Source organism: Peromyscus eremicus, chromosome 8b, assembly GCF_949786415.1.
Source record: "Peromyscus eremicus chromosome 8b, PerEre_H2_v1, whole genome shotgun sequence".
NCBI lineage: Eukaryota > Metazoa > Chordata > Mammalia > Rodentia > Cricetidae > Peromyscus > Peromyscus eremicus.
This window is the reverse complement of record NC_081424.1, coordinates 11,867,654-11,882,146: the sequence shown is the minus strand read 5'-3', so window position 1 is coordinate 11,882,146 and position 14,493 is coordinate 11,867,654. Positions and strand designations below refer to the sequence as shown.

The 14,493-nt window shown below is 41.9% G+C and overlaps 1 protein-coding gene across 3 annotated transcripts in view; it reads right to left on the bottom strand.

Moving 5' to 3' along the window:
• Positions 1–8,831: 8,831 nt before the first annotated feature.
• Cdc40 (cell division cycle 40) overlaps positions 8,832–14,493 on the bottom strand; it is a 51,248-nt gene continuing 45,586 nt past the window's right edge. For all 3 annotated transcript variants that reach the window (XM_059272508.1, XM_059272507.1, XM_059272509.1), the window contains exons 13-15: positions 13,006–13,082; positions 11,191–11,335; positions 8,832–10,371 (exon numbers count right to left, since the gene is read on the bottom strand). In XM_059272508.1, the coding sequence (XP_059128491.1) occupies positions 10,194–10,371; positions 11,191–11,335; positions 13,006–13,082 (400 nt within the window). In that variant the 3' untranslated portion in view covers positions 8,832–10,193. The remainder of the gene's footprint in view (positions 10,372–11,190; positions 11,336–13,005; positions 13,083–14,493) is intronic.

Genomic DNA, 14,493 nt, shown 5'->3' with positions numbered 1-14,493 from the left:
GTCTTTTTGGATGGAGGAATGGAAGAGGTAGGAAGCAACTGGCAGCTGCTCCTCTGCTTCCCTGATCTTTCAGGTTTTTACCCTGATATCTGACTCTTGGTTTTTATTGATAGGATTAATTAGATTTATGCATCAAACCTGTCATTGCTATGTAAGGAGGAAGTTGAGGTATTCTACACTAGAAGAAAAATCCCTTGGAACTAAGGACCACATTACTAGCCGTGCTAGCTCTTTAGGAAAGCATATTTTGCTTAATTGTTCTGTTTTGTATAAATATGTCCAAAATACTTCTTGGAACACTTTAAAATTAATAAACAAAATCATATGCATTTACTGTGTACAAGATACTTTGATATATGCAAGCATTTTGAGAATATTTAAAATCTACCCGCTTAGTAATTTCATATGTATATAGCTTTAATGAGTCAAGATATGCTGCTTTTATAAGATAAAATAACAAAGGCAGCAGTTAGAGTAAAAATTGAGGTAGGAAAAGACACTATATATTTTCAAGGCTGAAGTATGAGCCAAGAAAATTTCTCTGTGGGCAAAGGAAGTGGTGGAGGCCTTCTCTAACGTAAGGGGCTCTGAGAAAGTCTTTAGGAACAGGTTCTGTCTCACTAAAGGAAGAAAAAAAATCATACATTGTTTTTTTTTATTTAGCGCGTGTGTGCAGACATGTGTCACAGGGTGCATATGGAGGTCAGAGGACAACTTTCAGGAGTCAGTTCTCACCTCCCACCATGTGTTGGGTTCAACACAGGATCAAATACTGGTCCTCAGGCTTGGCTCTAGGTGCCCTTACCCACTGAGCAGAAATGTCCCGGTGAAGCACAAAGATTCTGACGTAAAGCTCAGCTCTAAGATGTACATTTAAATGGCTGTGTGGGGGCAGGACAGTAGGGCCACAGGAACAAGAAGACCCGGACATTGCTGCTAGCTAGCTTCATCTTGTCTAACAAATCACCACCTTTCTCAGTCTGTTTCCTTCTTTTAGGTTAGATTGTTGGATTTCTAAAAGTTTCTTCTTGCTGGAACATCTCATTATTTTGAATCCTGTGATTAGGCCAAGTGTTGGCAATGATAGCATCACACCTTGACTGTGTGTGCCTGCTGGGTCTGAATGTCCTTCCAAACTTACCCTGAAAGCTAATACCCAGTGCTTTGGCAGTGAAGGCAAGACATTTGGGAGGTGAGCAGCTTGTAAGGGTAGAGCTTATTGGAAGTAGGGTACTTGCAAAGGAGGCCTCCGGGTGGGGGTGGGAATGCTTCCCCTTTCTACCATGAGGATGCAGCAAGAAGGTGCTGTGTCTGTGGCCAAGAACAATCCCACATCAGACACTCACACTTGTTCTTGAGCATCTTATCTTCTATCACGGTGAGCAATAAACCTGTTGTTTATAAATTATTCAGCCTAATGCATTTTGTTCCGGAAGCTTGACTGGACCGAGTGGACTGAGGCATTTGCCAGGAAAGGAAGTTATAGGATATAATACGCTTATGCATTAAAAAAGAAGCCCAGATAAGAGGGAACCAACTCTGATGGCTCTTCAGGAAGCAGAAGTGCCCCGAGGGAAGTGCTTTTGGGGGTCTCATAAACTCAGGGTTCTAAGACCGGAACTCAGGCTTTATAGGTGCTACTAGTTTATTACTTCTGTTTTCAAACTGTCTCAATAACATGGCAGTATGCTAAACAGAACTATGAATAGCCCCAATGACTCTTTCATATGCACACAAGCATGTATGTGTATTTTTGTAGGAGATGTGAGTATGGGGCAGATGTGGCTGGATGCCCAAGAATGAAATCTTCAGACATATGAAGCCCAGAGAGAGCCTAGAGTGAGAGGCAGAGTAGGACCCCACACTAGTCATATCTTAGGACTTCAGTTATCTGTGAAGTTCCAGGAGGACCAGATTCTTGGAGGGCACGACTTCACCCCCACGAGCACCAGGAAGCTTACCTTGTGCTGTGGCTGAGTGCAAACAGAAGCTCCCCACGAGAACTGGACACCAAGCTTGTGCAAGGAATGCAGTGGTGGAATTTATCTTAATCACAGGTGAGCAAACCTATAAACTGAGGGATTACAATAACTACTTGGTTATAGGGGTGACACCCCCAGGGGGACATGGTAAAGGTAGATGCAAAATGCTTTGGAGGGACTCTTCGCCAACCCAGGCTACTAAGAATTTCCTCAGTGAACGAGACCATTCATAATTAAAAAGTTACACTCAGTAAGGAAATGAATGGTGCGCTATGAAGCAGAGAACAGACGACGAAACACTGAGATAACTGAATGGCACTCCTTTTCGGAGGGGGCAGCACAGAGGGACAGGAGAAGTTCTCATCTATCCCAGGCTTGCCTTAGACTGTAGCTGAGGATGACCATGAATTCTGATCCTTCTGTAACATTTTTAAAAATGTAGAATGTCAGCTGGAGAGATGGCACAGCAGTTAAGAGTATATACTGCTCTTCCAGGGGACCTGAGTTCAGCTCAGAGCACTCACATAGGGTAGATCACAGCTACCTGTACACATGTGGCCTGTGCACACACACATATGCACACAGATACATAAATAAAAATAAATCTTTTTAAAAAGACTATAATATAAACCATTCATGACTGAAGACATAGAAGACAATATAAACCTTAAGAAAACAAGAGACTATGGAGAAAAAATGCAGGCATACAAACAAGTGCAAATAGATCTCTCAGAAAAGGAAAACAGTGGCTGAAGAGAGAAATTTAATGGATTCAAAAGATTAGACATAACTGAAGAGAATTTAAAGTTACCTTGAGATAAATCGGAGGAAATACCCAAAATGTAACACAGGACAGTATGAACATCAAAAGTCCTTATATGAATTCTATCATGAGCAATTTGGACCCTAGAACATCTTTTAGAAGATGAGGTAGTAACCGTGGCATCTGAACTCTTTATGTGAAGAAATGGCTCTAGGGCCATACTTGTGCAGGATGGTGGCCCGTGGGCACATGGTGCCATTGAGCACTTACAAAGTGGTTGATTGAGACACACGCTCATCCATGTTCATTGTTGTTCTGGTCACAAATGCTAGGACATGCAAACGGCCTAAATGCCCAGCCCAACTGATAAATGAAAATGTGCTTCCTATATACAACAGAATTTTATTCAGCTATAAAGAAAAAACGAAATCACTAAATTTGCAGGTAAGTAGATGGAATTGGAAACCATGCTGAGTGAAATAACCCAGACCCAGAAGAATAAATATCACATGGGTCCTCTTCAAATTTGTGTGTTTAGGAACTTGGGATAACTGTAGAATCCAGGCAACTAGAAAGGAACTATTGGTGAGAAGAAGAGAACTTAGAGGCGGAGAGATTGTAGAACACAGGCGACGTAAAGAGGAAATAATGCAGAGGGAGGCCTAAGTGTGGAGGCAGATGAGCGGGTAGGGCAGAGGAGAGGATGGATAAAGGGACACCTAACAGAAAGGATGCTTGAAAAATTAGAATCGCCTGTAAAGGGAACCTGAGGGGTTGAGAATTTGTCTTAATGCACGTGGGTAGGCCCGCCACAAATGTGGGCAGCACCTTCTAGTAGCAGCCCAGACACAGAGGGGTCGGCAGAGGGAAGACCGCTCAGAGGTCCACAGCCCAGACACAGAGGGGTCGGCAGAGGGAAGACCGCTCAGAGGTCCACAGCCCAGACACAGAGGGGTCGGCAGAGGGAAGACCGCTCAGAGGTCCACAGCCCAGACACAGAGGGGTCGGCAGAGGGAAGACCGCTCATCTGCTGGTGGTTGAGTCTTGCCTCTTACTGCTGAGTGAGTTTATCCTGTGCTATGACGACTCCTTTGCTGGGACCAAAACCATTGTTGCCAGGCTTCTATGGGTGACTGAGGACCAATCGCACTCCAGAAACCCTTTAGGCTTTGGTGAGATTTGGACTGCTGAGCCGCCCAGCCTCAAAAACCAAGCAGCTACAGAGTTCTCAGTCTCCTGGGTGTGATTCAGCTGTTGTTATGATTTCAAAGTAAGCGACTTCATAAAATTGTTTAGTATTAATACTCATTCTTTTGCGTCTGTGCCTCTAGAGCAGTGGTTCTCAACCTGTGGGTTGTGACCCCTTTGGGGGTCGAATAACCATTTCACAGGGGTCACCTAAGACCATCAGGAAACATAGATATTTACATTATAATTCATAACAGTAGCAAAATTATAGTTATGAAGTAACAACGGAAATAATTTTATGCTTGGGGGTCACCAGAACATGAGGAGCTGTATTAAAGGGTCACAGCATTTTAGGATGGTTGAGAACCAGTGCTCTAGAGAAACCTGGCTAATACACCTTTCCTTGATTTGTTGGCTGGGGTGTCCTGGAGCCTCCAAAACCAATACAGGTTACCGTCAGTCATTGCTCTTGCTTGCCCAACAGAGCTTGGCAATAAGACCCTATTGCTGAAAACACCACACATTTTGGTCACATGGAGATGGTACTGACAGGGAAACTTTATCCCTGCTGATCATTTCATAGTACTGGAAAGTGCTATGTAGGCTTCTGGGGGTGGGGGAATCTTAGTAGTAACCTCTGTGACTACAATAATGACCAATGTGGAAAGACACACCCGTGGGTAAATAGTGGCATTAGCGTTGTAGGGTAACCACCCAACTCCTGACTGGATTTAAGGCCTGCTACACAGGAGAAAAAGAAATGCATGGTACTGTAAATCTTACCAAGAACTCATGGTTGGAGAATTCATAGTTCCCAGGAGTGAGTCTACTGCTATTATTTTGCTAAGTGGACAATATCAAGCTGCCCTCTAAATTTGTATCCCTGCACCCGTGGAACAGTGCAGCTCTCAGGCCTCGTCAGAGAAGTTTCTTTGTGCAATAAAGGGTGATTAATGCAGAAACTCACAAGCAGTCAAAGCACAGAGTGTCGGTGGAGTGCTCAGCCACAAACAAGACATGCGTATCCCACCCACCCTGGAAGGCTCTGGGACTATTGAGACGATCTAAACTAGAGGTTAGGGGGACCAAGATCACTGGAATCATGAGTTCATAGCACCTGTGGTTGCCTGCATAAGACCCGCACAAAATCAAGCCAATCAACACTCCAGCATGGAGCTCCCATCCCTGGGAAGCTATTGACAGTTATGGCTTCTGGGGGAGGGAAAGTCCGGTTTTCAAAAAGGGTGTGACTCCTAGTAGGTCAACAACACTCTAGTGGGTGGCCCTATACTCATGAGTATATGGGCTGCACAAATTTGACTCAGAGCTTTTTAAACAAAATGACATGAATCTGGGAAGGGGAGGTAAGGGGTGGATCTGGAAGGAGTTAGGGAAAGGAGTAGGGAGAGAACAGGATTAAAATTATTTGAAATTCTCAAAGGAAAAAAATATATTAAAAATGGCTGAGGAATTCAAAACAACTGAATTTCTTTTTACTAAAAACCATGTTTAGACCCTGGAGAGACGGCTCAGTCCTTAAGAGTAAGTACATACTGCTCTTAGCAAGGACCAGAGTTCAGGTCTCATATTCATGTTGGGTTGTTTTCAACTGACTGTAACTTCAGTTCTAGGAGGTCTGCTATCCTCTTCCAGCATCTGTGAGCACACACACACACACACACACACACACACACACACACACAAATAAATCTTTTAAGAAGTGTTTTTGTGCTAGGTGCTGGGGTAGAACTCAGTGCCTCATGTACGCTAAGTACATGTTCTTCCACTGAGCTCATTTTTAGTCCAAGAACTGACTTTTAAGTCATACATATTTTCATAATGAAAAACTACACAATTTACATTTGATTCAGTAATTGGAAAAATTTAAAGAATGCTTGCAACAACTTGGTAGGTAAATTTACTTTGTTTGAAATATTTTTTTAAATGAAAATTTAGTTGTTTGAATTGAAATATGTTATCAGTGTATAATGCAATATTTCAAGGTCTTGGGATACAAAATAAAATACTAATTTTGAAAGTTGAATACATGTTGAAATAAAAATTTAGACATGTTAAATAAAATATAAGATTAATTGCCCACTTTAACCTGGTGATTAAAAAAGTTAAAACTAATGTAAGACTCATATATTTCTATTGGAATATAATATACATATGTATATATATAAATATTATTATAATAAAATCTCTTTGTACAGTGCTCTGTACAGGTACACCTAAGGCTCAGGGATCTATGTGGAAGAGGGGGCAGAATTTGCTGTGAGATTTTTGTCTCCTAGGAATGTCAGAATTTCACCAACGTGACCACCTCAACACTAGCTGAACAAGGAAGCCACCAACAGACACGCTAACGTGGAAGGGAGAAAGCCCAGGAGACCTCAACCCTAGACAAAGAGCTACAGGCCACAAAGGAATGCCGAGAGCAGGAGAAATGATCTCCTCAGGGAAGGGCAGACCAGCTGGTTATCCAATTCCAAATGCTCAGCCCTGAGAACATACATACAAGTAACACTACACAGACTGAACAGGTTGTACTTCTGCATTTAGGAACACACACACACACACACACACACACACACACACACACACACACACCAATAATTACTGAAAAAGGAGGCAACACATTTGAAAGAGAGCAAGGAGAGGTACATGGAAGGGCCTGGAGGGAAGAAAGGGAAGGGATAAATGATATAATTATCTCAAAAGTGAAAAATATTTTTTAAAAAAGCATAAATTCTAAAGTGTTTAATCTGGGCATGGTGGCACACACCTTTAACCCCAGCACTTGGGAGGCAGAGGCAGGCAGTTCTCTTGTGAGTTCAAGGCCAGCTTGCTCTACAACACAAACAGGAAAATGAGATTTGAGTTCACCCCGAGATCTAAAATGCTGGAAGTTAGAGAGCAGGGAGCTGAAACACTCATTCAAAGGCAGCCAATCCAGATGTGCTGGCTAGGTTTCACGAGAGTGACACAAACCTAGACATACCCGGAATGGAGATTCTTAACCGAGGAATTGCCTCCATCAGATTGCCCTGTAGGCGTGTCTGAGGAGCATTTTCTTGATTGCTAATCCAGGCTGGAGGGCCAAGCCCACTGTGGGCAGTGCCATCCCTGGGACAGGTGGGCCTGGGCAGTATAAGAAGGGAAGTAGTTGAGCAAGGCGCAGGGAGCAAGTCAGTAAGCTTCCGTTGACCACAGGCTGTAACCTGGAAGATGAAAAGGCCTTTTGCTCCCGAGTTGCTTTTGGCTGTGGTGTTTATCAGAGCAACAGAAAGTACATGAGGACGGTGATGTTCTCTCACGTACTGTTGCAGAAAACAAAGCCATTTCAAAGACTTTTGGTTCAAGCCTGTAATTCCCTTTTCCTTAAGTTCTGGGTAAAACAGGCTGAGAAAGTTGCTTCCTTCCGTAATTACTGAAGTAGCTGTGCACATAAAAGATGTGATACAAGCATGTGATATATGTGCATACATGCATTCAGGCAGCCACGTGCACTTTTGGCTATCCAATTTCTTTATCCAAAGAGCCCAGATTTTTAAATGTCCAAGATACATTTGTGATTCTAACTAACTTCATTAGTACAATCTCGCTGGAAGATCATTTGGAGAGCTTACCAAAAGTTTTAGTCTGAGTTAGAAACAAGGATTCTCCATTTTAAGGAAAGGTTCCAGGGATTCTATGTGTCTGTATTTTTCACTTTAACTGAATCTTCCGTTAGTTCATTCTGTTTATTTACCCACTGATCATGAGTTTCATGACATGAATTTTGTTCCAATGTGTGTGACAGACACCTTCCTCCTACTGGCTCCTCTGTACTTGCCTTGTCTACTCTATACTACATCAACTACTTTATGACTCACTGCTCACGGATGCTGCCAGTAAAACAATGGTACATCATTGCTTTAAACTACAGCCTTAGTCTGAGACATTAAAGTGTGAACATTATGTATCTGATGAAACATGGCAGCTGTATTCCCCTGCTCTCACACTGAGATCCACATTTAAGACTGCTGGCGGGTCTGGGTGGCATTTTACATTCCTTTCTGGCACATGAACTTACCATGGCCCCCTCAACTATCCACTATTTTCTATCATGGCAAACAACACAATCAAAATGTACAGTCCAGTCAGTTGATCTTCCAGGAGCATCTGCAATTGTTGCTGTTATTAGAATCTCCATGGCTGTCACTCAAAGGTTGACATTTCACTGCCAATATTCTCTTAGGCACTTTCTAAACATTTTAAGGTTAGTGGCCAGCCCCATAATGCGTTTCTCAAGAGTCACATGCCTGTGATCCCAGCATTTGGGAGACAGAGGCAGGAAAATTAATTCAAAGACATCCTTGGCTACATAGTGAGTTTGAGGTCAGGCTATGAGACTCTGTCTCAAAATACACACACACACACACACACACAAATAAAATGTTTCTACTTAGAAAGAGCTTGTTTGACTGAACTTCCTGTTCCTTATCTTAAAACTGGTTGTTTACTTATGGCAAAACAGTCCAGGTTCTGCTTCAGTGTTTAAATATTAAATCAGTTGAATCTTCTACAGCAGTCAACAATTCTGACTTCAAGGAATAACTGTCTTGGGTGTGACAAAAACCTTGCAGCAATGAGGCAGAAGGTCTCACAACGTGCAAGAGCGTGCTTTTAGGTTTCCTATGCTGGGAAAGAACCCACCTGTCTGTATACCCCAATCCTGCATGTCCATATGCCCTAAATGCTTCAAGGGTGCCGAGTTGTGTTTGATCATTAGATCAGAATAAGTCATTAACACACTAAACACACCACGCCCACCTCTAATGTTCCTCTGAAGGCTGAAGATGATTTGATCCGGTGTTTCCACAGACTTACGACTAAAAAGGAGACAATGGCACTTTCTACAAAAAGAAGGCTTTATTCAAAAATAGGATCTTTTCAAAAAAGAGAAAACTTTTATGTACAGTTACTCAGTTTAGAAACAGTCAAAAACACAATAAGAGAAATTGAGATTCCGAAATTATGATTCACAACATGCAATCCTGCTGCCGAAGTCTTTCTCTTTCCACACTTCAGTAATTCACATTTGTTAAGATAGTGGTTGGGATGACAGGAAGGTTTCGTATGAAGTCTTTCCTCCTGTATGCCACCCTCCTGAAGACACACATGGCGATGGCTTGGCAGTGAAAGTTCAGTATGTGATTTTTTTTAAAAAACATGGTTACTGCCTCTCAAACTGGGGACTCTAGGTATTTTCTTACAGTGTCAATGTTTTTTCAAAGATCTGAAAGGAAGTTTAATCTTTCCTAACATTCAAAAGTTTTACTGTTTGTATTCACAAGCAAAACCAGAGTAATTTAAAAAACAAAGTGTGACTTAAAGAAATTACAAGGTAGTATTTTGGTATCCCTCTGCCTTCATATTCTGGCGAGAGGGAATTCATTAGTAGCAGTGGTGAAGCAGAGGCCTAGAGGCCCTGATTTCTGAGGGTGCAGCCAGGTCCTTGCTGACAGTGATTACAAGTAAAATTCAAAGTCTTGGCTCGCTCCCTGGAGTTCATCTTCAGAGACACCTCACTTCTGCTTTGGGCTATACAGTCCTGTCCATCCTGATCAGGAGGAGAGTCAAGGGAGGAACTGTGGGCTGCTTTGAATTTTAAATTGCTTAATAATTAGAGAAATGCTGTAGCCAAGAAAGGTCACTCATTTACAAGTAAAAATATACATCACAGGCCACCAAAATAATGGGACTTGTGAAACCACAAGACTAGAACTTGATTCAGTGAACATGGTAGGAGCAGTAATTCCGAGTGTCTTCAGCCTTCCTTCAGTATACTCAACTTCCCTTCCACTCTGGTTGGATTGGTAAGCGTCTGGTGCCTTTCTGAGGCACTAATTACATCATTTCCTCTATGATCCCATAGCCAATAGGCATTTTTTCTTGACCCCAAAAAAACGATCCTTTCAGTGACATCTCGGGGATAAATGGAAACTGCCTGCCAACAATAACTCTTTGTCAAATATAGTTAGTTATCGTTCTTCATATAAATAACATCTATACAGAGCAAAATGAAGTTGCCAATGAACTTCCATGAGGCACATTTACAATGCTCTTAACAAAAACCATGGGTCAACTTCATAAGGCCATAGATGAAAAGATTACCTAGAAATCAAATTGTCATCCAACACATTTTAATAATTAAATAGTTAAATATGACACTGGATCAAAAATGATCCCAGATTGTGAAAGGACTAATCCCATTAATCCCACAATTTAATGAGGCCATCCCAACCACACGTGATGACCTTGGACGTCTCATGTGGGTGCCACACTGCACCTATGCACACCTTATCGTGGGCTTTAAACCGACTGTAGAGTTTGGTGGTCTTCCAGTCCCAAATGTTTAATTTTCCATTTCCATCTCCTGAAATCACATAGCTGCAATGGAATGAAAACAAATCCCAATTACTCACACACCTTAAACTGGTGAGATGAATGAAGAGACAGAGCTTATGGGAATGTACTGTTCTCAGAAGAATAAGCCTAGGAAGCAGTCTGCAGTCGAATGTCTCTAGCCCCTCCCCTCCGGTAAGCGGCCAGTCTAAGAGTTAGAAAGTTATAGATAGTCTCTAGACAGGAAGACTGCACAGAGGAACCTGTTTCTCACGGAGCCAGTGGACTTTTAAACATTTTCAGCTTCAATATGCTTTGAACATGTCAAACACTGAATCGGAGGTAGGAAGCTGAGGCCTAATTCCCATGCTAAACATACAAAGCCAGCAGATAGCTGAATTCCTTCTATCTATATATTCTTAACTAAGAGGAGGAAAATGAACGCAGAAATTTCACTCTTGTGACCTAGGAATATCCAAAAGCTGCATTTCTGTTTTCAGGGTAGACAAATCTGTACACAAGATTTGTAGTCTGTCCAACACTGTGATGAGGAATTCTCCTTGTATCCATTCAACCACAGCACACAGAAAAACAGAGAGAAAGTCATGGCAATGCAGACAGGAATGCATTAGGCGGTTAAAAGGCACAGGCCTAAGTGGGTCAGAAAACAGACCGAAGGAAGAGCCTACCGAAAAGCCAGACTTAATTTCAGAACCTGTTCTTGCCTTTATAACTGTCCTATCTGTCCTTTGGAGAGATGACTCAGTTCTCATGCAATTACACAAGTCACAGTGATTTGTAAAGTACTGTTATTGAACAACACTATACCATCCCATCATATGTGAGTCTGAAGACTTAACTCACCTCATGTCTGGGGAGAAGTCCACCTGACAAGCGTAGCCTGCTACCATATGGCCCTTAAAAATTTTCTTCTTGTTTAATCTGAATCTGTTCTGTGCTCCAAAAATCAAAATTTGGTTATCCATCGACTGGCAGGCCAGCCATTTCCCTGTAAAATGCAGTAAGTGGCACATTTTAGAGGAAGAGTGAACATTTTTTCAAGTTTTATTTTACATATATTAGTTTTCATTACTTTTGTGCTCAACTACTTTCTAATACTAGAAAAGCAAGTTCCTACGGCACCCGTGAAGTGTATAAATCAGCCATGGTAAGAGGTGTTTTTATCAAGGAAACGGATTCCACTCCTGGAACCCATTGTCATCTAGTACTCTTCACATCAAAGCTTCTGACTTTTTAAAAATAAGGAAACAAATTCCAAGCTTAGTGTCAAAAGAACTAAGTTATTAAGAAAACATGCTAAGTGGAATTAATTTAACTTAAAAACCAGTACATGAAGTTTTAGATCCTGACAACAAAGGGTATACATATACGTGTGGGGACTGTCAAAGGGTATGGACACGGCTGTTTTTCTAAGAATGACAGGGTTCTTGCCAATCGTCACTGAGCTGCCACAGACAGGTGGATGGAGGGGCACATTCTCCCTGTCCTCTGTCTACCCCCAGAATAGCTCTGAAAACACACTTCACCCCCTCACGAGAACTTGATGGTATCAGTATGCCTGTAGCATGATTATCTGTTACTTAAAAGACAATGGATAATGGAATAGGAAACTACTGACTTTTCATTTTGTTTCGCTGAAGAAATCTTTTGGAGATGCAGCTTTCCCTCCTACAATGCCCTGCACCCTTTCTTTTTAACTTGGGCCCTGCAAAACGGCTCCCACAAAGAGGAATGGAGAGAAGGGCCTCTGCCATCAACAAGAATACACCATTAGGGCTGGAGAGATGACTCAGTGGTTAAGAGCACTGGATGCTAAGGACCTGGGTTCAGTTCCCAGCACTCACATGGCAGCTCACAACTGTCTGTAATTACAGTTCCAGGGGATCTGACAGACACCTTCACACAGACATACATGCAGGCAAACCACTAATGCACATAAATAAAAAGAATATACCATTAACACTTCCAAGCGCATCCATGCAGTGAGTGGGCTGCATGAAGTGTAACCCTTGGACAGTCAGAGAAAGACAGAAACTTGACAAGGAGACGGGGCTCCAGACGTGAGCACCCACCCCAGCTCAACAAAGCCGTCTAGGCCAGAGGAATGAAGTTCCCCATCATATCTGGGCATGTTTGTCTACCAAGTGTAATCAGACAAGCTCTCCACTGTGGGGACCTATTCCTGCCACCACAGTGAAACTCTAAAGAAAATGTGCCTGGGAACTAACCCTGAGGGTCAAATAGGGCTGTAAAACTGCTTTAAAAAACCTTTTATAAGTAAATTGCTAAAATGTTCCTATTTTGAAGAATCAGACCAAAATTTCCTATTCCCTTGAAAGAAAAGTGCTTATTAAATGATTTATTGAACCTGATTTGTGTTGGAAGGATAATTATTAAAAACTAAGGAACAAAAAAGCAACTGTCAGAAATCCTTAACATTAACTGTCAATCACGGATTCTTTTACTTTTTCAAAACAAGAGAGTGGGCGAGGTGATTCACATATGAACACCAGCAATGACTCCTACGACCGGAAAGGTTTCCTTACACAAGGATGGCAACACCCTGGCTGCCCACCCAGGGCTGCAGTTCTCACGACTCCAGCAGTTACTTTGGGCCTTAGAAGCTCAGTCTAGAGCACAGTCTGTGTTCCAACTCACCATTTGGAGACAAAGTCACCGCGGGCATCGAGTGCATACTGGGCTCTGCTATGTACTTAAAATCCACAGGGATGTCCCTAAAAATGGAAAATAGCATACAGATTAGAATGAGTAATTCACAAAAGCACATTTAGAAGAATTACCCAAATGTACCCAAATAAAAGCAACTTGCTTTTCATTAAACTTTCAGGATGGAGTTTATTATTAAAAAGCTTTTATTTTACAAATGACTTTCCATGAAAATTATAATGGTGTCAGTAGTTCTAGTTTCTAGTTATGAGACTTAAACTTTGGCCCTTGTATTCCTAAATATCCTTTAATGATGAACTCGTCTTCAAAGGCACCATGGGAGGCAGAAGAGGCTGTCTGGGCAAGCCTATGAGGAACGTTATTTGCCTGCAGCCCACCTCCATTCATCACCTCCTGAGCAGTGAGGTGAGCGTGGGTGACAGGCCGAGCTGCGGGGACCCATGTGCTAGCTCCATCTGCCCAGAGATAACAGCCCAGGCCAGAGGGATAAGTGCTTGCTACCAAGCCTCTTCCAGTTTACATGGAAAGCATTTCCAAAGTGTACGGAACAGGACAAAAAGCAAAATACAGAGCAGCAAAACCCTCATGTGATAAAAATGCCTAATATGAAACAAAACTCAAAAGTATTCACTTAAATTGAGAACGAAATGTACTAAGTAACTTTCCATTTTCATTTTTTTTTTTTTTATTATAAAAACTATTTGGAATTCTGAAAGCGGTTTTGGTATTGCTGTTTCCTCTGGGACTAACAGTGTTTGTGTGGAGTAACGTGTGGGAAATGTAATCCGGTGACAACATGGGGTGAAGAGAGATTTCAATCTTAAGGTACGATTTGCTTAATTGGAAAATAACTATGCTTTGCTTCATGTGCAGATTTCTCTGTCATTTACCCAACACCCAGAAGGAACAGATGACTAGAGGAAAAGACTTCTATAACCAGGGAAGTGACGTTTGTCAGCTCCCAGAGCTCACGTTTCTAAGCGCAGTGAGAAGCGCCTTTCAGAATGATCCACGTTGTTAAAAAAGATTCATGTGCCCCCCTTTGTATTCATCACTAGTAGGTAGTGAATTTTATAACATGGATTAAAGAGCACTTTCTAAATTAATCAACCACATTTTAGGTTCACATCTTTAGTTAACATAGCAAAAGTTCCCGTGCCCTAATCAGAGCCTTGGTACAATAAACTCTGTAACAGTAGTTCTCAATCTGTGGGTCTGGAGTGTCGAAAGATGCTTTCACAGGGGTTATATAGCAGAATTCATAACAGTAGCAAAATTACAGTTATGAAGTAGCAACGAAAGAATTCTATGGTTGGGGTCAGCACAACATGAGGAACTGTATTAAAGGGTGGCAGCATTAGAAAGGGTGAGAACCATGCTCTAGAAGAAGAACTGATTCTGGACTACCCTTGGAACTTCATTATTTCTGGCAATAATGCCTACTAGGCATAGTTAAAC